Here is a 25,492-nt window from a genome sequence, read left to right as displayed (position 1 = left end):
GAATAAAGATCAATGGATGATAAAGTACAAAGGGTGACAGAAGCAGAGTGAAACAACTTTTAAGCTACCTTTATGTTTAACTAGGGTTTACGTAGGTCAATACAAAACATGCAGATTCCCACCTGGCACATCCTTTGTAGAAATCTTTTTTTTAAATTTCATCAAAGAAAGGAAAAATTGGGATGATTTCCCTTACTGTAATAAAGTCGCCCCTTGCCACAGATTATTTACCCATCTTGCTTATAATATTAGTACTGAAGAGAAAGTGTTTCATCTCTGAAGTAGACAAAATGTTTCCTGATGGCCAGGGTCCAAAACAATGCAGGATGGAGCAGAACTTGCAACCACATCCTCCCATTCTTGTAACATTCAAATTTCCTCAGTAAGTTTTTCAGGAGCAAGATAACGTAGGGGTCCAACAAGGACAGCAACAATACTTTTTGCTAAATACTGTTACTTTTTTCAGTGTGAGGGAACAAATACACATCCAGTCTATAACTCACTGTTCCAATGAGCACATGGATACATTTTTTGTGTGTGTGTTTTAATTTCAATTTCCAGAACTGTAATTACCGTCAAAACTATTCTACAAATGTCCACAAACATGCGTATTTCATTTCAGCATAACCAGATAAAACAGCAGACAAAGGGTGCTTCACGCTGTGGAGAATCTAGGAGGGTTGGGGAAATGGCTTCCAGACCAGCAATGCTTTTGCTACCCTTTCACTGGAAGGTTCGGTCTTCAGCACATTCCCCATGGAAGAGTAACTGGGAAAAACAAATAGACTCCAGACAGGCAGGTGGCGCTCACGCCCCAGGCCCCCCTCCACAAACATCTCTGTGGGGCACAAAAATGAAAGGCCGTAAATGCTGGTTTAAATCCTCCACTTTCATATTTTCTGAAAAACACCCAATACACACATTGACCTGCATGCTTGCTCACGCTTGTGCATGCTCACTCTCACTTGCACGCTCACCAGTATGTACACACACTGATGCATCTTTAGATGCACTCGCGTGCCTCCCACATGCCCACGTGCTCATACACAGACTCCTGCCCCTCCCCCCGTCTCATGCTCACACGCACGTGCTCACACTCGCTTGGTCACAGAGCTCCGCCCCCTTGCACTCACATGTGCTTCCTCCCCATCCTTTGAGATTTTTCTTGCTAAAACAACTAATCATTCATTCTTCGGCTATGCATTTTGTATTTTCAAGACCAAGTTCTGCTAATGGCACTGATTATTATTTTGTCTGCAGTGAAAGCTAAATTCTCACCAGGATCTAAGTACCATAATTTAAAAACCTAAATGAAAAAGACGACCTTTGATTCGTAAAATTCATGACCACACAAGGTAATGGCTCTTTTCATCCACTGTGCCCAAAGAGCAGAACTGTACTTTTCACAGCATGCATAGGAAAGTGAAAAGCATGCTCTGAACTTTAATCTCTCAAAGATGCATCAGGTCCTACCACATCTTTCTTCACAAAGCAGTTAAAAAGCTTATACTTTAACTCTGATTTGCAATCCACCCCAAAAAGTGGCATAACTTCACAGAGCAGAAGACAGTTGCAAAATTGCAACATGGGATACCAAGAGACAGGTAGCACATTGTTCAGCACGTACCTTTGAATCTGCCACTTGATTTGATTGCTTTTTTCTTGTGTTACAAGAAATAGAGACCATTTCTATTTACCTCCAGCATGCCACTTATTACACTACCGGGGTAGACCTGCATGTTGTATTTACAATCCAGGTGTACAATGGATATATGCAGCAATAAAACAATCCTTTGCATTTTATGCTATCATTTTCCTAGAGATTCCATTATTCCTAATACTTGCTATTTTGACCACCACTGAGCCTTGTACTGATGTTTTCACAAAACTTTCTTATTGCTCAGATTACTGATGTGTAATAAGAGAGCTAGTCCAGAGCTTGCCATTTTGGATTAAAAAAACCCAAGACTACCTTTTTCTCAAGGCAAATCAGTTCACATTACTAATGTATCATTTGCCGCTTTATTACTCAGTTACTGAGTATCATGTGATATTCTGCAGATCTAAAGTAAAAGGTCAGCTTTCAATTTTATTACTCTAAGTAATTCCCTGTCATCAGTGACCTTTCTCACAAAATTTTGTACCCTCTTTGGGATCATTTATGATAACCCTGAAGTGCAGAGGCCTGGTACAAATTCCTGTGAAACCTCACTGCTGACTTCCACCCCCTTAGTCCAAGGGTTATTAAAAAAATAATAATAAATAAACCAAGAAACCTAAACACTACAGGAATAAAACCCCATGTTGACTCCCCCTTTCTTCCCTGCAGTAACCAAGTGATAATTACAGGCATAGAATTAAATTGCTGCCACAGTCTTCTAAATACCTGATAGATACTTAGCCTTTGCCTAAAGTTCAGATGCTACTCATCTGCTTTATGACAGTGGCATTATATAAACTGCAGATGACTTGAAAAAATATGTAATAAAATATTGATTTACATGGGAAATCAAATAAAAACTGCATCAGGAACGAGGTGCTACATTTTCCTTTAATGAGACATTTATAGTAGCTCTTGTTTCACGAGATTTGTGCAATATACATACATGTATGGCCTTCACCACAAGCCTTTTTTTCTACTTTTAAAAATATTTTCATTAGTGGAAATGAGAAGCCAAAAAAGTGCTGTAAGTGATACACTTCTTGCTGCAACCACAGTACCCTACCTCTTACTTCTTGTTTTTCTTGCTGTTCGTTATTATCTCACTTCCAACCCACCCTCTCTTGAGAGCACCAAAATAGCTTGTACCAACATTGATGTCTTACCTCCTTCTTAAGCAAGATATCGTTCCTCTTCTGTCTTCTCTTTGAGACTTTTCCATGTTGCTTCAAGTCTGAAATTATCCTCATGTCCTGTACCAGTATTCGTATTATTCTACACCTTCAAAACAGTGAAAACTGGTCTGTTTGTTTGTTGGGTTTTGTTTGGGTTTGTTTCGGGTTTTTGTTTTTTCTTTGTGAAACTATGTTTTCTTCCTCAATTTACTCTGTTCGCTTTTTTTCTGAATGTATTATGGGTCTAGCTTCAGTTCTACATATAAGCGTTTTGGAGGCAAGATCACACCTGTTTCTCTGACCACATCTCCTTCTTTGTTTCTAAAGCACCCTGCATCTTTGCAAGGTTTTGGAGAACGTGCATATCAATAATCTTCCTCTACAGAATAAAACCTATTTCCTTTTTTAATCAGTGTAGAGCTGAAATTTTCAGGGAAGCCTCCCATCTCCAACCTCTAACCTAGTCTGGAGACACTGGCTTGCTCATTTAGAAAAATGTATTTTATAAAACCTTACAGAATGTAAACAAACACTCAAAAGGAGTAGGCCTAGACCTAAACATATGCTTAAATATTTTGCTTCACCAAGACCTAAATATTCCTGTTTCCAAATAAAGTTACTTGGTTGATAAAGTTCTGTTTGAGACTTGCTGAATTTAAATGCTGAATCTGATTAAGTATGTTTACCTTTATAAAACATGTCCAATTGAAACACAACGCTCTTTGATCAGACTTATGATTTGTTATTTTTATTCTAGGGTAGCCACCTTATTAAAATTCAGTAAATAAAATTCTATATTTTGGAAACATTTATTTACCCTCATCTTTTCCAACCCTTTCTAGGAACACAGCGTATTTTACTTTTTCCTTTCACTTACAATATAGAAAAAGAGAAAAAAATATTTATAATTTTGAAAATAGAAAATCAGTCTGAAAATGAATGCATCACTCTGAAATCTGCAACAGAGGGCCAGCAAGGTACATGCCCAGGAAAGGATAGGGAGAAGATAACATAGGACAGCTTTAGACTTACAAACTTTCATAAAGAGCGCTCTTGTTGCGTGTCTGAGCTATTCAGTAGCTAATGGAAAAGGGACCTGGAGTTTCTACTGCTGCAATATAAATAGTTGCAGTTACACTGATAACTCATCTTTATTCAGAATTTGGGTTTTGGTCAACATTAGAAGACAATGGATTTCTTTTTTTTCCTTACATCTCCAAATTAACTGGTGCAATGGAACTTTTCTCAAGAGACGCAGTAAACAGACTCTTGTTATATGTCATTGAAAAGATGACTAACACCAAAACAAGAATAAGAAGTGTCTAATAAGTAACCAGAACAATCCATCTAGTTTTGCATTCCAATTCATCACGTGACATGACCAGAGGTGGATCCACCAAGGGATCGAACTGCAGGCACTCCCAGTCACAAATAGGCACAAAACCCACTCCCGTGGCTGTGGTCACACTGCCAGATATGCCCCAGATCTTGGGAGGGGACAGTGGCACAGCCCCAGGAAGCTGGGGATCCACCCTACCCAGAGGTTCTCCACCCACCAGTTAAAGCAGGTTCCAGCCTGAAATGAAGTAGCCACACAGTATTTGGAGAGAGAAAAATAAGTAGCATAACTAACTAGGCTACAGTACTTATCAGCTTGTGATTGAGAGGAGGTGAAAACAATCTTGAAATAGTCAAATCAATGACATAAATCTTCTGCACTCCAATCAGCAGGCCCAACAACAGCAGGGGACCTGTGAGAAATAATAATATTTAAAAAGATGTAATCTTTCAGCTGTTGGTTGTTTCTAAAACCACAAAATCTTGCTGCTTGTTTTTTCTACTGAGGGGTGAGATATCTCAAGCTTAGTGTAGAATAGCTGCCACACTGTAAGAGCATGTCGTGGTTTAATTCACAGCAACTTATTGATGAATTCATACGTTTGGCTTATGAAACAAGAGGTTAGAAATATTCCCTCCTCCCAGCCTGGAAGGGGTCCTTAAAAGTGACTGCAATTTTCAGCTCTGTATTGCAACATTTGGATTAGTTCTATCCACAGTCTTTTTTCTAAATTTCATTTCCTAGAAAGGCTTGTACTAGTCAAAAGTAATGCACACTGCTAATGCAATTCTCCAACAGAGAGATATATCTTGCCTCAGTAAATTAATCTCAGTTGTACAAGGGATAATATATCGGTCCCCTAGATCAGGTACCAGAGTAAGACCACCCATGTATGAGTTAAGAACAGAAGATCTGGCAAACTTTGAGGAAAACGTTCTTCCCTGCATAAAAGACAGACTATGTAATAAAAAAAAAATTGCTAAAATTACAGCATAATTCGTCTATACCTTTTTTAGTGAGGATACTTGTACCAGGGCTTAAATGTAAGGAAGCAATTTTGTTGAGAGAAAACCTAACCCTGTTACAACAGGAGAAAACATCCACAGATATGTAACTCTGGTACAGAACAGCCTCCTGAAAGCCAGGATATGGCCATAACTGACGAGCTAGTGGAACCAGTAACTACATTTGGACAAAGAATTTCTGACTGCTTACATATACCAAAAAACGGATAGTATTAATCAGGGAGGACATGAGCTGTGATTGTTCAAACTAGGAAAGAATTCCAGGCAGAAGCCTGGCAGAGAAAGAAAATGTATGGGCCATACACTAAGCTAAGCCAAAAGTCATATAACTCCCATGAAACCAATGCCTCCTCAAGGAGACAGAGCAACTGCAGAGTCTCACCAGTGAATTGCATCCTTGCTTCCTACTTTCATGTAAAGTCAACAGCCCTCCCACACCAGATAAATTATGCACCTAACCATGACACTCGTAACTTTACAATCACTATTTTCTTTCCATTTCAGGTCTGTGGTTATGTCTATTAAGTTGTTGCTATTGGGAAACACAGCAAATAACTTTAGCAACCTCTGTTCTGTGGCCAGCAGGTACTTGTATGTGTCACAGGAAACCAAACATTGCTCTAGTTGAGTTTTCAATACCAGTATTGCCAGGGCCATAAAGGCACGGAGAATAAATTTGGTTCTCATTTCTACAGCTTTTTTTCCTAACTCAAATGAAACAAGTTATAACACAGCTTCTGTCACTACTGATTCTGATGGACAAAAAAAATAAATAAAAAAACAAAAGTACTTTAGCACCAGCCTTGAAATTATCAGCTTACTTTGTGGTTAAAACACAAACTCATGCTAGTAAGTTAGCCTTTCTACCCACTTTTACTCTGAAGAAAAACACTTGCTGCTGCCAATAGCAAAAGCAGCATCTCTCCTGTCTCTCTGCTTTGGGAAACAGTAGGAGGGAGATTTAGGAGCCAGAGTTCAGGACTACTGCTGCAGAGACATTTAACTACCTAACTCTTTGTTTTGCTGATGGGAGTTTTAATATTGGTAACCTTCCACAAAATCAAAATAACAGCAAAAAGTATTAAGGGCACTCTGATATATAGAAGCACTCTTGAAATCCTACCAATTTTTAATAACACACTGGAACAGTGTAACAAAACAGCCCAAGACAGTCCTTTCTTCCACTCTGCCACGTTATTTCCAGCATTTCACAGTGTTTCTCAACTTCAGATTAAAGTAACTGCTTCCACTGCAATACTGAAATCCTTAGCAGTTTTCAAACTTTGCAGCTTCCTGCATGTTGAAACTGCAGTAACGTTTAAGAATCCAAAAAGCATCTTCTAAACCATCTAAACCAGCAATCAAACAACTTCAGAAGCTGTGTGGCTAAACCCAGGGAGATCTGAGCCAAACAGAGCAAAAAAACAAAACACACAAACCCAAAGGAATTCAGAAAAAAAAGGCAAGATCCAGAAAAATGAGACTCAATCTCAACAAACATAACACCATCTTGTAACTTAGAATTAAAAACTGCTTTAGAAATTTAGATAAAAATTTAGAAACTGATTTAGAAATAAAGCAGGAAATCCTAATAGAACAAAGCTTGTAATTTCATTAAAGTAAGCATATTATAATTTTATGCTATTCATCAAAATGAATTTTCTTCCATTCAGACATGCCAGGGCTTTTCATGTATTGACCTGCGTTAGTACAGCGACTGCGCTACTGCCTAGGCACCCTGGTAGTTTACAGGCTGTTTGCATAAGCCTGAAGACATTTTTACAATTGTGTGTTCTAGATCAGCTGTTGAAGAGCTTGACATTGTGCCTGACTGGGGAAAACAAAGTTGATACCCCATGTTACCATTAGCATCAAGGGCACAGCTCCACACAGCTTTCTTCCTCCTGACACCAACAGTTGTTTAAAGAATTTCCATCTCTCCCCCATGTTTCCCTTCTTCACTGTAGCTAGCAGAGGCAGGAAGAATAAAAAGCGTGTCTTTTTAAATACCCAGCAGCAAATTTATCTATCCTGCAGGCTTGCAAACACCTATTCAAATATAGTAGACACGACAGTAGGGCAGAACAGCATAGACTACAACCTTAAACTAAGCTGCAACAGGTGAGGATGATCAGGACAGCTGAGTCAGTTATGGCCAAACCTTAGCGCACCCAGAGCAGAGCACTAGAGGTCTTCTTTCCTGTCTCAGCACATCACCAGCTCCTGACAACACATAGGTGAGGACATTGGGTCACTGCCATGCAAGCAGAGCTCGATCTCCCTGCCTACAGTGAGTCATGGTTGTAGAGTCTGTGACACGTCAAAGGTCCGATCCCAACTAGCTCTCATTGTGCAACGTCATGGTTTACCCTGATAAAATGCAGAGCCACACATCTACAGGGTTTTTTTGCACATATCTGTGGCACATTTTCAACTGAACTTTAAGTATCATTGTATGTTTGTTTCAACTGTTTCCATCAGGACATCTATTAAATTTTTTGCCATGATTTGTGATTACTGAAATGTATGTATCCAGTTATGCTTAACAAAGTCCAGTGCATCCAGGTTCCAAAAAAAGACAGTTTACAAACTATTAAAGGATGTTAACTGACCACAAAACTCTGTTTCTAAAGTGAAAAACTGTGGAAAAAGGAATTTATAGCACCAAACAGTGTTTTCCTTGAGAAAGAAGGAAAGCTCAGGCAGTACCAGCCGTATTACTTTAATAGCTTTCTATTACTACAGATGTCATTACAGGCAGTTTACATTCCCATTTTTCTTTCACTCGCACAACCCAGAAGCTAAAATTTCAACCACACGTTAGACTTCAATTCTCATTATAATTAAGCATTCAAAACCCCATGACAGTTTTACATATTTTGTGTAGACCACACAAATCCCTCAGTAATTTATTTTTTCCTTTAATTTGTGTAAACTATTGCAACACTTTCTTAAAAAAAAATTAACTTGTAGATACTTATCTTGTAGATCAGAATAACAGAAATACAATGCACAGTGATAAACATTTTTCAACAGTTTGTAGATGGCAATACATCTCTCTTTAAATATAAGTACAGGCTCACAGTATAGAAACACGTTAACAGGTTACAACTAGAATCTATGTTTATTCCAGAAATAGTTGTTTTTATAGGAACCATAATGTATTTGCTATTACAGCTATTATTTACCTTTCCACTAAAAGTAACTTTTCTGAATAATTTCTGAGCTCTTTTAGTGTTGAATAAATACCGAGCATGCACAGAAGATATTACTCAAAAAAAAAAACGGGTACCACACTTTCAAACAGGGTGGGAATGGAAATCCACAAATTAATCCCCAAACTTACAACACCAAACATACACAAATATGCAGGTTGAAAACAGTTTCCTAAATTGTTTAATCTGCATAGAGGTCAAGATTCCCCCGCCCTTTTTCTCCTCTAAGCAGAAGGAAAAACCAAGTGTGAACACAATAAGGTTCAAACGGGTGAAGAAGAATTAGCAAGAAGAGGAAGGAGAAGTCATGGAAAAGGATGCCTGAAAACACAGAGTTTCACATTCCCACGTACACGACTAGACACGTAACTGTGGCGATTTACTGCCACTGAGAGAAGGCTCGCACGACATGCCGCGTGGTGCAAGGGGTGAATTTTCACACAAGGCCCCACAGAGGACACATGAGGCGGGAAACAAGCCACGAAGAGACAGCTTTTGTCACCGGGAGCAGCAGCAGCTTCCGACGAGCTCGGCGCTGCCACGGCAAAGCCGCTCCCGCCGCAGACCGAGCGAGCAGCCACCCTTTCCTCCCGCAAGGCGGCAAAGGGCAGCGCGGCCGGGCTGGGGCAGAGCACAGGGCGGGCCTGCGGCTCAGACCTACCGGTACTCCCGGTCCCCTGAGGGCTGCCCCGCCCCCCGCGCGCCTCAGGTGCTTTCCCGCCTCCCCCGTGACGCCACAGGCCCGCGGCAGGCCGGGTCCCGCCCCCACGCCAACCGCCACGTACCTCCTCGGCGCAGGCGGCCGCCGCGGCGCCCCTCCCTCTCCAACCTCTCGCGCAATCTCGCCTCACCGTCCTGCGCTGCCCAATCAGAATCCTCCGCGACGCCCGGGTGGGGGGGTCGTCAGACTCTGCCAATCCCCGCGCCTCGAGGGGCGGGACCTGTCCCCATGGCAACGGGAGCCGGGGCTGCTGGAGTGCCGTGGGGCTGTCGCGCCGTACCGTGCTGTACGTACTGTCCCGTCCCGTCCCGTCTCGTGCCGCCCCGTGGTGCCCAGCCCCGCAGATCCTCACCAGGACACCGGGGGAACGCCCCCGTCAGCCCCGGCGCGCAGGAGACACCTCGCCCTTAAGAAGCAGCGGTTCCTCACCCGCCGCAGGGGGACCGCAAGGTAGGACTGCCAGTCCCAGGCCGCCTCCGGGGTGGCGGCGACGGGAGGCGCGGAGTGGGGCAGCTCCTGTCAGGGAGAGCCGTTGGCCGCTGCCGGGGGTGGGGGGGGGAAAACGAGACACGACACGCGCTCTACATCGCGGGGGTTTAACGGCCCTCCTTCCTTTCAGATTTGAAAACACGAAATAACGGTAAATCGAGGGGATAGCGGCGGCGCCGGGAGGCGGGCGGGCGAGAGCGGCCCGCCGGGGCGAGGGGCTCCCTCCCGCCCCGTAGCGGGGGCGGCGGGAACGGGGCGCAGCCGGCGTTCGGCCGGGAGCGCCGGGCCGCCCGCGGGAAGGAGCCGCCCCCGGCTGCCCTCCCCGACCTCCGGCCTTCCCGCGCGGCTACCGCGCGCCGGGGTCAGCGGCTTCTGCAGGAAGTGACACTCGAGCAGCCCGGCTGATCGATGCGTAAGCGGTTGGCTTTAAAGCACCGGGAGAAATTAACGCATACCTGGCAGTGGCAGCAGCAAAATCTTGACTGTCTGGTAAATTGCACAACCGCCCGGAAAACTTCGGCTGCTTGGCCCAGGAGACTCGATTGGTTTCGCTAGAAAGGGTATAGCTTTTCAGCGTTATGCTTACTATGATACCATTGGAGGAGCTACGTAAAATACTCTAGTGTAGGGCTGGCTGCTGTACTCAGAAAATATTCCAAAAGAAAAAAGGTCGAAACATGGTTGTAGAGAGGTAACATTTTTTCCTGAGAAGAACGGGGCTATGGTTTTAAAAGCATTCACATTTGGCAACACTTTTTAGTAAGCCTGTAGGAGAAAAAGCCTCCGTTGTTTGAGTTGTAAGTATTTGCTGTGGAGAAATAATGTCCAGCGTTTTCAAAATTAGACCATCACAGTAACAGCAATGAAACACCAGTACACCACAGTACCAAATTCTACGTGAAGGTTTGCTTTGGGTTTTGTTTGTCATCTTGTTTTCTCCCACTTTAAAGAAAAGACCTGTAGTAGTCTCAGTATTGGTGCAGGTATACCCTAAATTCTGAAGTGACTGGCCCTTTCAGCTAAATAGACCAGTGGGAAACATTCCTACTCTAAAGACTGGACAGGAGATGAAAAGCCACACAAAAATTGTTTGAAACTGGGTTTTGTTGTAACCTTTATTGACCTTTCCTTAAGGCTCACAAAACAGGACAAGGGCCAATGGGCACAAGTTGGAACACAGGAAGTTCCACCTCAATATGGGAAAAAACTCCTTTCCTGTGAGGGTGCCAGAGCAGTGGAACAGGCTGCCCAGGGGGGTTGTGGAGGCAACTGATGTGAATTTGCTTGTGACTTGGTGCTATAATACAGCCTGATAGATCATTATTTGATATGTGAAATTATATTCAGAAAACCCCATCAAGCAAATAAAAACTAAGGAAGAACAACAAAAAGGATTATTGTTTTAATAAGACTAAGAAGTTTCCATACCTTAGTGGTGTAGTAATGGTAGAATTACTGAACATGAACTTTTCATTTATATATACCAAGTTACAGGTTTTCTGTCAAAAGCTTCTCCCAAGTAGTATTTTTAAATCTGTCTCCATATCATTAGACCTAAATTTATTCTTTTGTAGCCATTTTGTATTTTCTTTAGGTATATAACTTAAATTGTAATCATGAAAGGGGAGAACAGTAGTTCTGTGAGATAATGAAAAAAGTAAAATATTATTATGTTGTCTCAAATGTCAGAGGTGTGCAAATAATTGACCCATGCTTCTAGTGATATACTGACTAAACAAATGGCTTTACAGAAGAAAGATAAAATCCTTTGCTGTTAAGTTAAAAGCCCATATCGGTGTCTCCTTTATTTGAATTCCTGTGCAACAAAGGTGTTTATCTACTGAGGTATTGTGCTAAGTAGGAGAGATCTCTGTGAAGTTCCTGTAAGATACATAGTAGGCTCAAGCCTTCTGGATGGGGTTATGCTTGTATGTAGCTAAAAACATGGCCCGGTACTTAAGACAAATTGAATGAAATCAGAGGTGAAATTCATGTTAATTTCAACACTTTTTGCTCTATGTACTATGCATGATTTGACAGCTGGAAGAATGAAAGAAACTGCATTTTATCAGAACCGTTACGATCATGTTCAGTTGTAAATATTCTTCATCGTAGGTAATTCAGGAAATATATATATCATGATTATATTTCTCATGCTTTATATTCTTTATAAAACAAGAGTGGGATGTTTATGCATATTTGGATTACTAAGTAGAAATCAATGGGAATGAACAAATTATGGAGATAAATCTCATTAGGCAGCTATTGTTAAGTACATGAACATTTTTAAATCTGACCTCATATCATTAGATCTAAATTTATTCTTATTAGCCATTTTTTATTTTCTTTCCAAAGGGGAAAAAAAGTACCTCGAAGTCCTGGGGCATTCAAGGTTTTCTTTAGCATCGCCATTTGTTGTTGACTAGAGCAAAATGTGTATTAGTACAATAATTGAAATATTTTTGGATTTGAGATTAGGGTTTGAACAAACACTTTTGTTGCCTGTAGTAGTGCATTTGAAATGAGGTTGTTTTTCAGACCAGCACTGGCAAAATTGCTGTTTGGATTTATACAGAATGAATTTGTGAGATTGCAGGTTTGCTGTTGTATTTTGTCCTGTATGGGAACTGAACTTATAGTACAGGAAGCTATAATTGTACTGGTGAATTTTAAAAAAAGAATTGTTTTTGAAGTTGAGTTTTATCAAGTATGCATTGAATTCAATACAAGTTTTTGCTTCCATATTGGTGTCATGAATCTTTATTTTCAAGCCAACTTTATTGAAAAGAATTGAAAATCATGCAAGTTCATTTGAAAAACAAGACTAATATTTCAGCATTCTTCAGTTAGTAAGATAGCTTTGTAGACACTGATATTTATTTTTCTGAAACAATGGTAGGGAAGTTCCTTGGAGGCAGGTAGTCTATAAATATGCATGTGTATTTGTACGTGTGCACACAGGTTTCTAAATAATGAATGATTAACATTGCAACACGAAGAAAAAATAGTTGTCTTTTGAAACTTCACTTACGACAGAGCTAAGTGTGCGTAGCAATGGGCCATACGTTTTGCTTCGATGCCATCTTTATTTCTGGACATATGGTTGTGTTGTAAACAATATTTGCTTCTTTCCCACTTGAGCATTCATAGCTTGTGTTACTATATAGTATCCCCCAGCATTTGGGTGACTCATTTAATACACTAGCTGAAGTGTATTTTTTGTTTTTTTTTCCAAAAAGGTTCTGTCAGCAAATGTTCTACTACACACAGTTGAGGCATGCTGTCTTTTCTGAAAAAGCTAAAAAAGGAAGCTGTTTTATCAGCCAACTTTTAACTGTAAAGAGGATGAAGCAGATGAAGTGCGGTGAGAAAAATGTAACACATACAAGTAAAAAAAAAAAATTTCAGCAAATTAAACAGGATGAGAAGAAATATTTCTGCTGCCTCTATGTACTTAAATAATACTATTTTATATAAAGCTAGTATTAAAATGCTTCTTGAAAAAATAAGGAATGTCTCCTGGTGCAGAGGACTGACCGGGATGTACTCTAACAAAAGATTAGGACAATGTGTCCAGTTTGAAACCTGTTAGATAGAAAAAAAGAAGCAACATCTGAATCATGGGGTTAATGGACAACATTGACAGAAGAGAAAAAATGCTTGAAGGATAATGAAAGGGAAACTGTTTCTACTTGTGTGGGTGGGACATTTACAGAAAGAGGAGAGAGGGAAAAACGATACTTCCATATTAACTTTTAAAAGGATGAAATCTCATTTGGGAAGAAAAGTATGCTGGTGTTTCTGGTTTTTGAAAGATAACTTGTAACGGGAAAACTATTGTAGGTTGCAGCCATTTCCCTTTTCATGTAATTTTCTCCTCATGTCTTCAATGAGAAATCTTTATCTGGAGGACTAGTCACCTAATGAAAAGACATCTTCACTGCGACCAGACGTTTAGCTTAGCATCTTGAGCTGAAACAGGTTTTTGCACTTGCTTCTCAAAATTGTTGCCACATTTTAGCCGTGCTAATACCAGATTAACTCACTGGACTAACATTGTGAAGAAGATGCATTAACTACAGATTCACTGACTGTCATTGTTGGTTAAGGTATAGTATCTTACAGTGTCTGTGCAGCAAGTCCTCCTGAAAGAACAGGGAGGAACTAACTAGCTCTGATAATTCAGGTGTTCCCAAACAGAAAATATGGCAGAAGAATAATCTGTTTCTGACTACTTTAAAATATTTAATGTATTTTTTTAGATTTTATGATCTAACGAATTTATATCTTTGCACATAATTTTTAAAGAAATGGAAAAACCAGTGGAATTAAACATTGTCTATTTGAACTGTAATATATGGACAGGTGTATCACTGCTTCAGAGAGGTGAAGACAAAATCAAGATGTTAGATGGCTAGCTGATACTGCTGAAGCAATACTTTACATAGTTCAGTTCAGTATTTGTAATATTCTCATTGTAGTTCTGAGGTTAGAATATTATTAGAAAGTTGAAGATCAGTAGATCTGTTTTATCACTTTCCATTTTTTTTTAAATTAAGCTCTGCATATGAAGATTGTTCACTTCTCTACTGTACAGCATTGAAATAGGAAGTCACAGTACACTCATAACTATAGAGAATATCGCTATCATCCTGCATGTTTGCATTGTATCTCACAAAGGTTTAATTACTTCCATATCAGATACAGCAGGCGTATGTGAATTTTTAAGAATAGGTAGGCTTATTTGTGTAATCTGTAAATCTGGATTATGTTTACATTGCCCATCATGGTATGTATGGGTTCGGCAAGTGCAAACACACAATATGACAGTTACAGTGTTGTGCTGTCTTGCTTCAACATCATCCGCTGAGCTTCTATGTGTGCAGTCACTACACACTATCACTGGTATCACTATGTGTTACTTTAAAAATATTTGTGCTTTGCTAGGAAGATGATGGAGACATCTGTACCAGAATTATGCTGTCTTCTGGGCAATAGGTGCTAAGTTAATGAGAAGTAAATGTCCAGGTTTCTATTGTAAACACCTGGCAGTTGTGTAAAATAGGTGTGCTAATGACATGTTTAGCTGCTTGTGTCAATGTTGCTAAAGCAAACTTTAAAAGTTGCATTTTGTGCTTATCTTTCAAAGCCCATAGCTCTTTGTAATTCAAATGTCCAATCTTGTTCCGCTGAAGTTGATAGGAATTTGTGATTAAGTTTAGTGGGATCAAGATCAAGGTTGCTGGCAGACAGCCTGCTTCTTTTCTTTTCCAATTGTATTTTTCTGTTCGTGCAAGTGCATTGGTGGCTGTATTTTCTGCTGATTATCTCATTCTTTTAGCTCTCATTCTGTTTTTTAAAAATACTTTATACTTGGAGAGGTTTTTGTTTTTCATTTTCCCTGAAAGCTTAGAGTATTGGCTTTGTTTATGAACTACAGTATTTGTCTGTTCTAGGGTACTACCTTTATGATTAGTTCTCTTTATGTATTACAAGTAGAAATGTTTGTTTATCCCTCTAGGAAAGATGAGATTCATTTCTGATAGAAGCAGATTAGAGCTGTGCTACCTTTTCGTCTAGGTGGGCTAAATGTCTTTGACTAAAACCACCTATATTTCCAGGTGGCAATTGTAATATTAGCTCTGTCTGCCTGTCTTTAAGGGAGTAACCAGTCAGCTGGGTGAATTCATGACAATCAATATTTCTATTAAACTGTATAGCAGTAGGAAGAATAGCAATAATAATAGGCTCAAGCAACACACCCATGGCTGGGCACGAGGATGTATGCTGTGCATTATGTACCACTGATGACATTGCTCCTCTTCTTCAGCACTGCGATTATCTGTTGACTTGGTGGCTCCTAATCCTTACAGAAGAAACCACATCCCTGGGTCAGATTCACCCTAAAGGGCCTAGGAAGGAAGTGGCACCCAGGAATGGGTTTCTCAAAAGTTGGGAACTATGGAAGGTAGCTGGTAACAGGCTGAGAGTGGGATGAACTCTTAATAGTGAAGTGTTCAGTGGAACAAAAACTGGAACCCCAGTTTTCCTCTCATCCTGCCTCTTGTCACTCTTCCCTCTAGTTGCTGAATTTGAGAGTCATCCTGAGTTTTTTCTTGTATCTGATTAATGTTAGGATTTGCAGTGGGCCTGGTTTCTGTCTTCTAATATGTGTCAGAGTGTGCTCAGTGACTCCGTTGTGACTGTCACACTCCAAAGGTTGACACATGTCTTAGTCACCTGCTTTTGTTGAGGGAATTTTGATGAGTATAGTCTTGGACTAATAGATACCTAAATACAGTAACTGTCTTCACTAGGTAATTATTTTTTATTCGAATAAATGTTTTTCCAATTTACTTGTTATAGCACAGATTGTGTAAACAGTTGGGTTCCTCAAAACACTACTGCAATTCCTGTGTTAAGCATAGTAGTCTACAAAGTCAGCTGTAATGATAGAGATATTTTTTGGTTATTCATTTTGGTCTTCTCTGCTTTTAATTCTTGCTGGCACTTGTGGATTTTTTTTGCCTGTTTTATCAAAAGGGCTACAATAAAAACATGCTATGCACAACCTGACACAAAACTGCCTGATGGGCAGTAGATAGCCTTTTTTTCAGAGCAGTTTATTAAATCTAACAGATGTGAAGAAAATATTGTGATGTCATCCAGTCCTTCCCATTATGTATGACAGGGCATAATTACAAAGGTTGGTATTTCCATGGGAACACAAATTGCCCGTGAGCACAAATCCCCCAGAAAGTCAGCAGACCCAATGGCTCTTGGTTTGATTAGGGCCTTTGATAGATAAGCTTTGCTGACTACTGCAGAGGTAGTTTAAGATTATAAGGCTCCAGTTGCCCATCCCAAATCTGCTGGAGATTAGTGCTCCCTCATACGAGGTTTGGCAAACCAACATGTTTGCTTATACCTCAGTTATTTCAGTTCAGCATGGATACTTTATGTATCAGTTTTCCTGAGCAGCAATGGAAAAAGTCCTAAAAATTTAATGGTATGCCACCCTTCAGCCTAAACTGACAATCCCCATCTCTGCAATTATTCACGTTACTAGAAGTTGTAGGTCAGCAGCTTTTGAAAGATAATGTTTTTGAAATGAAATGGATGAAAGACCAGGTGTCATCATTGAAAGGTTTAGTATTTGCTGTAGGCAAAGAATGAGTCACTGCTGTAACTATGGCTAGCACTTGAGTTTCTGACTTCTCTGCCATGGTTCAGCTCACTACAAGACCTGTTGATCTTACATGAAGTTAGTGTGCTCAAATAATAGCCACATAAGATTTTCAAAAACACTGTTTACACACCTTAAATAACTAGAGTGGCTTATGATTATGTTAACCTGCTTTATTTCTGCAATTTTCTATATATGAAAATGTTTTGGTTGGGAAAATCTTTATCCATCTAACTGGGGTCCAAATTTTTAGCATTCTCAGAAGCTACAGTTTCTTTAACTGAATACTTCATACATAACCTTTTTTTTTAAAAAAAAGCATTTCTAAAAATACCGAAAGTATTGTTGTTATATACTTCATAAGGCTTTTGGTTTTCATTAGTTTTGTTTCCTATCCATTGCATACTTATGGCCTTTCACTTACCAGTTTACTAGACTGCCTCATTCATCCTCTTTTAGAATTTCAGCAAGGTGGGTTTTTGCTTTACCTGTTAATTTTTTTTATTGTGATGCTCTGTGTTTAGAGAAGTTATTGCCCTGGCTGTTCATCCGGAATCTTTCAAAGTAGATTTTGAGGTTCACTTCTCTCCTATTCATTTAATGATACATTTAGTTGACAGAAACTGAATTGTTTGCCTTACTTTTACTTTGCTGTTTCTTTCATCTGAAAAGGAAAGTACAGTGGCTTCCTCACAACTGTACCTCAATCTGCTTTGGAAGTGAACCACCACCTTGCAAATATTCTCAGTCCTACCTATAGAATTTCTAAACATTTCTTGTTAAGAAACAATGCTCTGATAATATCTGTAGCATAGCCTGGGCCTCCCAAGGTTCTTCTATTTCAAATGGGATATTAAAGTTCTGGAAAATATTCAAGGAAGACTAACAAGCATGATCAAAGGTCTGGCAAAGCTTCTGTAATAGGGATCAGTAGGTAAGCTAGCACTGTTTAGGCTAGAAGAGTGAGGATCAGTGTATGATGACTGTTGCAGAGCAATAATATGGAAATGGTAATTAAGAATAAATTGTTTACCTCTCTTCCAATACTAGAACTTAGGGTGTCATTGAATGAGGTAAGTGAATGACAGGTTCAGAGCAGAGATGGTTCACACAACATGTGTTATCTGTGGAACTACTTGCCATAGGGTGTTACAGATGATACAAACTTTTTATGGTTCAAAAATCAATTGAATAAAGTACTGAAATAAAAATCCATTGAAGTAAAGGTACAACCTGAATGTAAGAAGGGCCAAAAATCTCCAGTTGAGGCAGCCTAGAAGTGACAGTGAGTATCACTCTAGTCGCATGTCCTTCCCTAAGCACCCATCCTGCAGACAGGATCCAGGGCTAGAGGACCCTTTGCTCTTATGGATGCTCCTGAGAAAGCATATTGAATTATAAATATGATGAGGGCTGGTCATGTTATAGGTAGGCAGTTAGAGAAACACTATTTTCTATTTCTACCCAATGTGCTGCATAGTTTAAGCTATTTCCACTTTCCATTTGTTGCATTCAAGCCTATGTGGTAATCTAGCTGCATTCATATGTTGACAGGTTGTTGTGGTTTAGCCTCAGCTGGTAAATAAACAGCACACAGCTCCCACCGGCAGGATGGGGGAGAGGATCAGAAGGGTAAAAGTGAGAAAGCTCATGGGTTGAGATAAGAACAGTTTAACAGTTAAAATAAAACAGTAATAGTAACAATAACAATAATAATGCAATGAAAAGGAAAATAATGAGAGAGGCGTGAGACCCGGGGCTGGGGAAGGGGGAATGAACAACCAAAAGAAACAGCCCGTGACACAGCTGTTCACTGCCTGCTGACCCAATGCCACCAGTCCCTGAGCCACAACTGCTCCCCCCACCCCATGCACTAACTGCCCCGGTTAATGTACTGGTCGTGGTGTCACATGGTATGGGATAAACATCCCATTGGCCAGTCGGGGTCAGCTGTCTTGGCTGTGGCGCCGCCCCTCCCGGCCTCTTGCCCATGTGGCAGAGCATGGGAAGCTGGAAAGGTCCCCAGCTACTATAGGTGCTACTTAGGGACACTGAGCCGCTACTTAACAGCATCTAAAGCATCAATGTGCCATCAGACTATACCAGCTACAGTGAAGAGAATTAACTCTATCCCAGCCAAAATCAGCACACAGGTGTATCAAAATACCTTGATAAGGATAAAATAACAGGCAACAGTGTTCAGAGAATGACTCAACACCAGACATGGCAATCTATGTTTGGAAAAAAAGAGGACAAAACTAAGTGATCTTGTCCATGCAAGACAGAAGAAATTAAGTGACAGTAGGGTTACGGTTGTCTGCCAGCTAAAATAACTGATGGCCTGCATCACATATAGATTAATTACTGTTAGCCATGCTACTGATACATAAAATGAGCCGTGCCACTAACAGACACAAACTCAACTGATAGCTCTAACACAGGACTTCCCAGCTGCATCGTTGATCTGCCCTAGTATAGCCTGGTCTGATCCAGTTCGAGGACAGGAAGGGAAACTTCTGGGCAACTCCATTAACCTGGTGATTTGGTTTGTAGAAGTCATCCAGTTGGTACTCAAAAATATTCAGTCTTGGCATCTACACAAAGATTAGGAGACTTGAAAACCTAGTATTTGTTAGTTATTATCATTGCCTGTGATTAAATCCTGTTACAATTGCAAACCTAGGCACACCATTTTTACAACAATATTCTGTAATTAACAACACCTGAAGTATTGGAACTTTGACATTTTTGAAAGTGATAGTGAATGGCTAACTCCTTCATTCATCAGCTCTATAAAGTCACTGCAAGCCAACAGCTTGTGTAGGAGTGTAGAAATTAACTACTAGTTCCAACAAACCATTCTGGGTTTGGTGGTTTTTTGGTGTTTGTTTTGGTTTGGTTTTTTTGTGTGTTTGCTTCTGGGGGATAGGTGGATATATTTTTATCTCCAGCTGTTCCCTTATCCCCAACAAAAGAAAGAACATCTCTGCACATCTTGTATGCATTTCCCATTTCTTTTCTTAGTAAGACTGCTTTCTTCTATGTAATACTTACATGAATAAAGGGTGTCAACAATGCTTAATATTAAGTCTGTACCGTTATCTACATTTATTGCCTCAGTAAAGGGGCAGGTTAATTCAAGCAAAAGTAATGCTTCACTGTTGAGTACCAGAGCACATAGTCAGGAAAACTGACACTGACACCATAATTAGTTTGTCCCTCCCCACCCCACCCAAAAAAAGAGATTTGCTGCTGGTAGACATAAGTACTTTTGATAGAATTACCTGCATGACTAGTTAAAGCACTTGTACAGAAGTTCTCCTTGTACCAGGTACACTTTTGATTTGTTTGACTGGGCATTTCTTGAATATTATGGTATTTTCTTTGACATATCTAAGCTAATTTTAGACCATATTTGACGGGCAGCTTCCAGTTTTCAAGAGGTGATTTGTATTACTAATGTAACACTGGCATTTGCTCAAGCTTTTTATAGAATATTCAGAAACTGAACTGTCATAGGCTGAATTGGCTCAAGAGCCTGACTTCGCTGTCAGATGCTAGATTACCATCATTATCTTTTTAGCTGTATTTCCTGTACTTGCACTGTTTAAGTATTCCATCTTATCAGTTTCTGGATTAATTGAGCTATTTTCAACAAAATTTGACAGAGGTGGAGAAGACAGAGTTTGGTGCTCATCAAACTATGTGCGAGTTAGCTCCATCTTGCACCAAAGAAATTCTAGGGGAGACTGGCTTAATAAAGCCCTGACCTCAGCAACAGTTTCAGGTAGTGTGAACACCTTTTTCAGGAACCTCTGTCAACTTAAAATGCAGATATAACATGGATTGTGAAATAGTTTTCCTGGAAATAAATTTTGGAAGGGATCTGTACTCCAAATTAGGCAAACTACTTCACTGCTGAAACATAAAAACTACTGGCATTACTACATTACTACATTGAGATCTGATTCAGTGTCCACGATTTGCCAGAGTTTGCCAATAACTTCGGCAAAGACACGATCAGAGTAGGAATGTCAGTATTAGCTTTGCAAGACTTGGCCTTCCTAAACAAGTGTATGAACATTGTGTGTTCCCACCTGTTCTGCAGAGCCATTGATAATACCTGAACGTGTTAAAAACCTCTCACTGTTTACAGTATAACTCTGTTTTGCTGGACAACTGTAAGATTACCTGAGGAAATCTGCTTGTGTAATAATTGCCTTTTAAAATCACAGCTGTATTTAATTCTTTAAGTTCTAGTGTTCCTTGAGAGTAGTGGAATATGCAGGACGTGGGTTACTACAGGTATCTATGTAAGAACCTCAAAAAATTCTAATCAGTAGAGTATGGTAACATAATTTTTGTTAATCTTTATGACTTGGTCTCATTTCAGATGAAGTGGCTGGCTGTCCTGCCCCAACAGTATATTTTGCTGACAACATGTCTCCTAATGGCCATAGAAGCTGTACCTATAGACATAGATAAGACAAAAGTCAAAGGAGAAGGCCACGTAGAAGGGGAGAAGGTAGAAAATCCAGTAAGTGTAATTAAGTTTATCTAATTTAGTATTTTTTTCTAATTGTTAGTAATCCGGCTATAGCAAACTCCCTTCCCAAAATTTAGATGTTCTTTATTGGAGTTACTTGCAGGAAGGAAACTAATACCAGCCAGTATTGCCATACAGTCTACCATCTACTACAGTGAGGTTCCATTTCTCTTTTTTCCCATGAGCTGCTAAAGCTGAGGTGGCACATGGAAGGAATTCCCCAGCTTACAGTAGGAAGATCTGCTTCCTGTTCCACGGAGACTTCAAGTGACTGAGGCTTAGGAAATTCCACTCAGTGATTCCAGTTCAGTGTTTCAAATAGAAGTAATGAATGAATTAGACTGTTTAAAAAAAAAAAAAACAACAAACAAACAAACAGCAAACCAAAACATACTATATTAACTTGACAGATGCTTGTGTATGATATGGATTCCTAAACACTTTTCTCCTCTTCCTTGTCAGTTGCTGGAACAAGTGAATCCTAAGTTGTTATAGGGCAACGATGCAAATCAGAAAAACCAAAGATATGTAGGAGAGTATAACGCCTGTGTTGCTGAGATTCGAATTTCAGTTTAATCGTTGTATTTAAACGAAATGTTTGGTAGTATATTCTTTTCTCAATTTCACATTCTTTTTTTGAAGGATACAGGTCTTTATTATGATGAATATCTCAGGCAAGTAATAGATGTCTTGGAAACAGATAAGCATTTCAGGGAGAAACTCCAGACTGCTGACATAGAGGAGATAAAGGTAGGTATAAAAAAAGAGTTAAGGTTAATTAAATGGATAATCATGAGCCATATATGTTTTATTCTTTCTTCCTTTTCTTTCTTCATACTCATCTCAATTTTTGTGAGCTTAAATTTCCTCTCATTTTTATTTATTTAGGTATTTAGTTCTTACTAGATCTTTGTCTTTAGTCAAGGTACAGCAGAACTTCTGTTCGTTAAAGAATATCCCATAGCATAAAAAAATCCCCAACAACATATACTTGAACTCAGAGTTTCTGCCTTCTGCCTATCTTCTAAAAGCCAGTTTCAGACACCATACAGGTAGGTAGATCTTTGCATACATCAAAACAGCTGCAAGCATAGCTCTCACTTGCTGTTGCCTGCTGAGTCATTTGGAACACTCTTTTGAGAACATGGAGTTATATCTGCCTTCTGTGATTAAGATAGTGTGTCCCAAATGGATGTGATGACATGGAAGAGAATCACAAGAAAGTCAGGTTTTAAAGTCTGGGGAAGTTGAGGAGTTGTGCTAGAGGTGAAGTCAGTGTATATAGGAATAAAAGAGACCTCTGGCTTTCTCTGCTGCTGTCCTTTCTTTTGTGCCAATCCATATAGCACTCTCTCCAAAACCTCACCACATTCTTGTCTTTTCTACTTTAGTTCCTGGCTCTAGGTGGTGGCTGTTCTGCATTTCCCTTTATGAGCTAGAAATTCAGCAAGGGACAGGTAGGAAACAGTCTAAAGTGATAGACTTAAAGAGGAGATCCTGCCTTTTGCATTTCCTTTAATCCCTCATGTTGCTCTTGGCAGCTTTTGGCTCCTTTTTCTTCTGTGCTACATCTAATGTAAGCCTTGAAGGTTACTATCCATTTCCAGATCCTGGTAAATATTCTTGCAATACACTTTGGTGGCCGTTGCTATGCTTGTACCTTCTCTCAAGTCTTACAGCCATCATCAAGTGGATTAAGAACACGGCACTTTGTGTGTCTCTTACAGTTCTTTTGAACTAATTTGAGAACATTTGATTGAGAAATTTGTCGCTTCTTAAACATTACTAGGTACTGCTGCTTCAGGGTCATGCTTTTGTTCTTTGGAAGAGCAAAATACTTAAAAACTCTCTCTTTAGAAAGCTTTTAGGATTCCTCTCTGTTTCTATAACCATAGGCTTAAAAAAATTTGAATCTGGTCTTCGAAAAAAATTTTGAGATTCTTATAATGTGGACTATAGTATTGCCAAAGACTGCCACTAGTCTTCTGTCTTGCAGCTCATGTCTAATGGGAATCCTAAAGGCTACTTTCTTCTAGTTTTTATACATAACTTTTGTTTTTTGACAGAGTGGAAAACTAAGCAGAGAGCTTGATTTAGTAAGTCACCATGTGAGAACACGACTGGATGAGCTAAAAAGACAAGAGGTGGCAAGATTAAGAATGTTAATTAAAGCTAAAATGGATTCTGTTCAAGGTAAGAATACAAAATTTAACTAGGTAAATTAACAGATGGGATTGTGCTGGAGGGGTGCCCAAAATCCAAGAGTTATGCTTGTTTGTTGTCAGCAGTAATGACTGTAAGCTGAAAGAGAGTGTCCTTTCTGAGCTGGCCTAGGGCCAGTAAAGACCCATCTTTATAGGAAACTGGGGAGAAGAAAAAAGCCATCTGTATTTTGTAAAGAACTAAACTTGATTCTGGCAGTGGATTTTTCAGATACTTCTAAACTTTTTCAACATCTTTATTTATTTTTGTAGTGCAGCAATTTATAGATTACCCACTGGGAACTAGTAACATAGTAGGACTATGTTTAAGAATAGAACATGACATAGAATTTAATGTTTTTATGGGGTAGAAAATGATCTTTTTTTTTTTACAGTGGCTAAACACAAAAGTTTTTCTTTTTAAGCCCCCTTCCCACCACTTAGAGATATGGTACAAATTTATAACAAACATTAAACATTTCAGTTCAGAAGATTATTTTTCTTGGGTTTGGGGCAGTTTTAAGTCCCTGAATAAAGAAAAACATTTGGAGTGAAAAAAAAAATCTGCGCAGCATTTTCTTAATTGCTAATGAAATCATACAAACTCAGGCAATGTCTTTTAATGAATAAAGTATACCGGTTTCTGATGATTCTGATTTCTCTATGTTTGTGTGGGAAATGGTGCTATCGCTTTTTATTTCTTACTACCAAAGAATATTTAATACTTAGACCTAATTCTGTAAATTTGTTATTGGTTGTTTCTTTTTGAAGATAATTAGTTGCTCATAAACAAAGATCCTTATGATGGACTGCGCAGAATCATAGAATCATTGAGGTTGGAAAAGACCTCTAGGATCATCAAGTCCAATCATCACTACAACCTTCTTTCAGCCTCTTTTTCCCCAGGCTAAACAGCCCCAGTTCCCTCAACCTCTCCTAATAAGACCTGCTCTCCAGACCCTTCATCAGCTTTGTTTCCCTTCTCTGGGCACGCTCCAGCACCTCCATGTCCTTCTAGTGAGGGGCCCAAAACTGAACACAGTATTCAAGGTGTGGCCTCACCAGTACCGAGCGTGGGGGCACAATCACCTCCCTACTCCTGCTGGCCACACTGTTCCTGACACAAGCCAGGATGCTGTTGGCCTTCTTGGGCACTTGGGCACACCGCTGGCTTATGTTCAGCCGGCTGTCAGCCAGCACCCCTGGGTCCTTCTCCACTGGGCAGCTTTGCAGCCACATGATCTTGGTTTTGAAATGCTGTTTTTCACAAAGAAGCTCTCATAGAAAGGGCTTAATTTGCCTATGCAGATTATTTTATTATTAAAAACATTTGCAAGTTATGGGGAGGGATCCCACTGTGTTGAATAGGTAATGTATCAATTTAAAATACTTCAAGATTAAGGATCTTTCTTCTAGCCTAAGCTGAATTTAAAGGTGGCCAGTAGACTGAAGAAATATGCATGTGCAAATATGTGTTAATGGGGATGTTACTAGGGTCAGAAAAGTATCACATTAATTTGGGAAGAAAGATATTTACAGTGTAGTACGTTTGCAGTGAAGTCTTTAATTATACTACGGTAGCACCTAATGAGTAATAATATAGAGTTGGCGGAGGGCTTCACATCACCTTTCTGTCCCTTGCTTTCTTTTAATGAAAGTTCTGGTCCAGAGAATAGAGTCCACTGGTAGCTAGACAGAATAGACCAGCGGTAGCCCCTCCACAGGAGTCAGTGCATTGCCTCATATACCTGCCAGACTCTGTGTTCGTCTTCCTCAGGTGGCTCTTTAGCTGCCAAGAACCTGGTCTCATGCTCCTACTGCAGGCAAGCAGCCCAGTGACATCATGGTGATGCTCACATTGAGCTAGTTGACAGCAGCTAATGGCACCTGAATTGTGTATGTAGTAATTTTGTGTATTTTGAAAGTTTTTAATAG

At 39.8% G+C, this 25,492-nt stretch overlaps 3 protein-coding genes across 4 annotated transcripts in view; 2 read left to right on the top strand and 1 right to left on the bottom strand.

The window, feature by feature from the left end:
- The window catches only part of PIK3C2A (phosphatidylinositol-4-phosphate 3-kinase catalytic subunit type 2 alpha), a 78,736-nt gene extending 69,448 nt beyond the window's left edge, over nt 1–9,288 (bottom strand). Inside the window, exon 1 of the mRNA XM_064452607.1 lies at nt 9,200–9,288. The gene's annotated coding sequence lies outside the window, so the exon portion shown is untranslated. The remainder of the gene's footprint in view (nt 1–9,199) is intronic.
- LOC135313636 (collagen, type I, alpha 1a-like) lies at nt 8,876–9,589 on the top strand. The gene has a single exon (XM_064453266.1). The coding sequence runs from the start codon at nt 8,876–8,878 to the stop codon at nt 9,587–9,589; it is 714 nt and encodes a 237-aa protein (XP_064309336.1).
- The window catches only part of NUCB2 (nucleobindin 2), a 31,104-nt gene continuing 14,997 nt past the window's right edge, over nt 9,386–25,492 (top strand). The window contains exons 1-4 of one of the 2 annotated variants that reach the window (XM_064452614.1): nt 9,386–9,585; nt 21,204–21,347; nt 21,999–22,106; nt 23,423–23,549. In XM_064452614.1, the coding sequence (XP_064308684.1) occupies nt 21,204–21,347; nt 21,999–22,106; nt 23,423–23,549 (379 nt within the window). In that variant the 5' untranslated portion in view covers nt 9,386–9,585. The remainder of the gene's footprint in view (nt 9,586–21,203; nt 21,348–21,998; nt 22,107–23,422; nt 23,550–25,492) is intronic. The other variant, XM_064452613.1, reaches the window with a different exon arrangement.

This window comes from Phalacrocorax carbo, chromosome 5, assembly GCF_963921805.1.
Source record: "Phalacrocorax carbo chromosome 5, bPhaCar2.1, whole genome shotgun sequence".
Taxonomy (NCBI): domain Eukaryota; kingdom Metazoa; phylum Chordata; class Aves; order Suliformes; family Phalacrocoracidae; genus Phalacrocorax; species Phalacrocorax carbo.
Note: the sequence above shows the minus strand (reverse complement) of the source record. Positions and strands in the feature narration are given on the sequence as shown.

Coding starts and splice junctions, on each gene's coding strand:
- LOC135313636 (XM_064453266.1), top strand. CDS start 8,876: ATGAGGCGGGAAACAAGCCACGAAGAGACAGCTTTTGTCACCGGGAGC.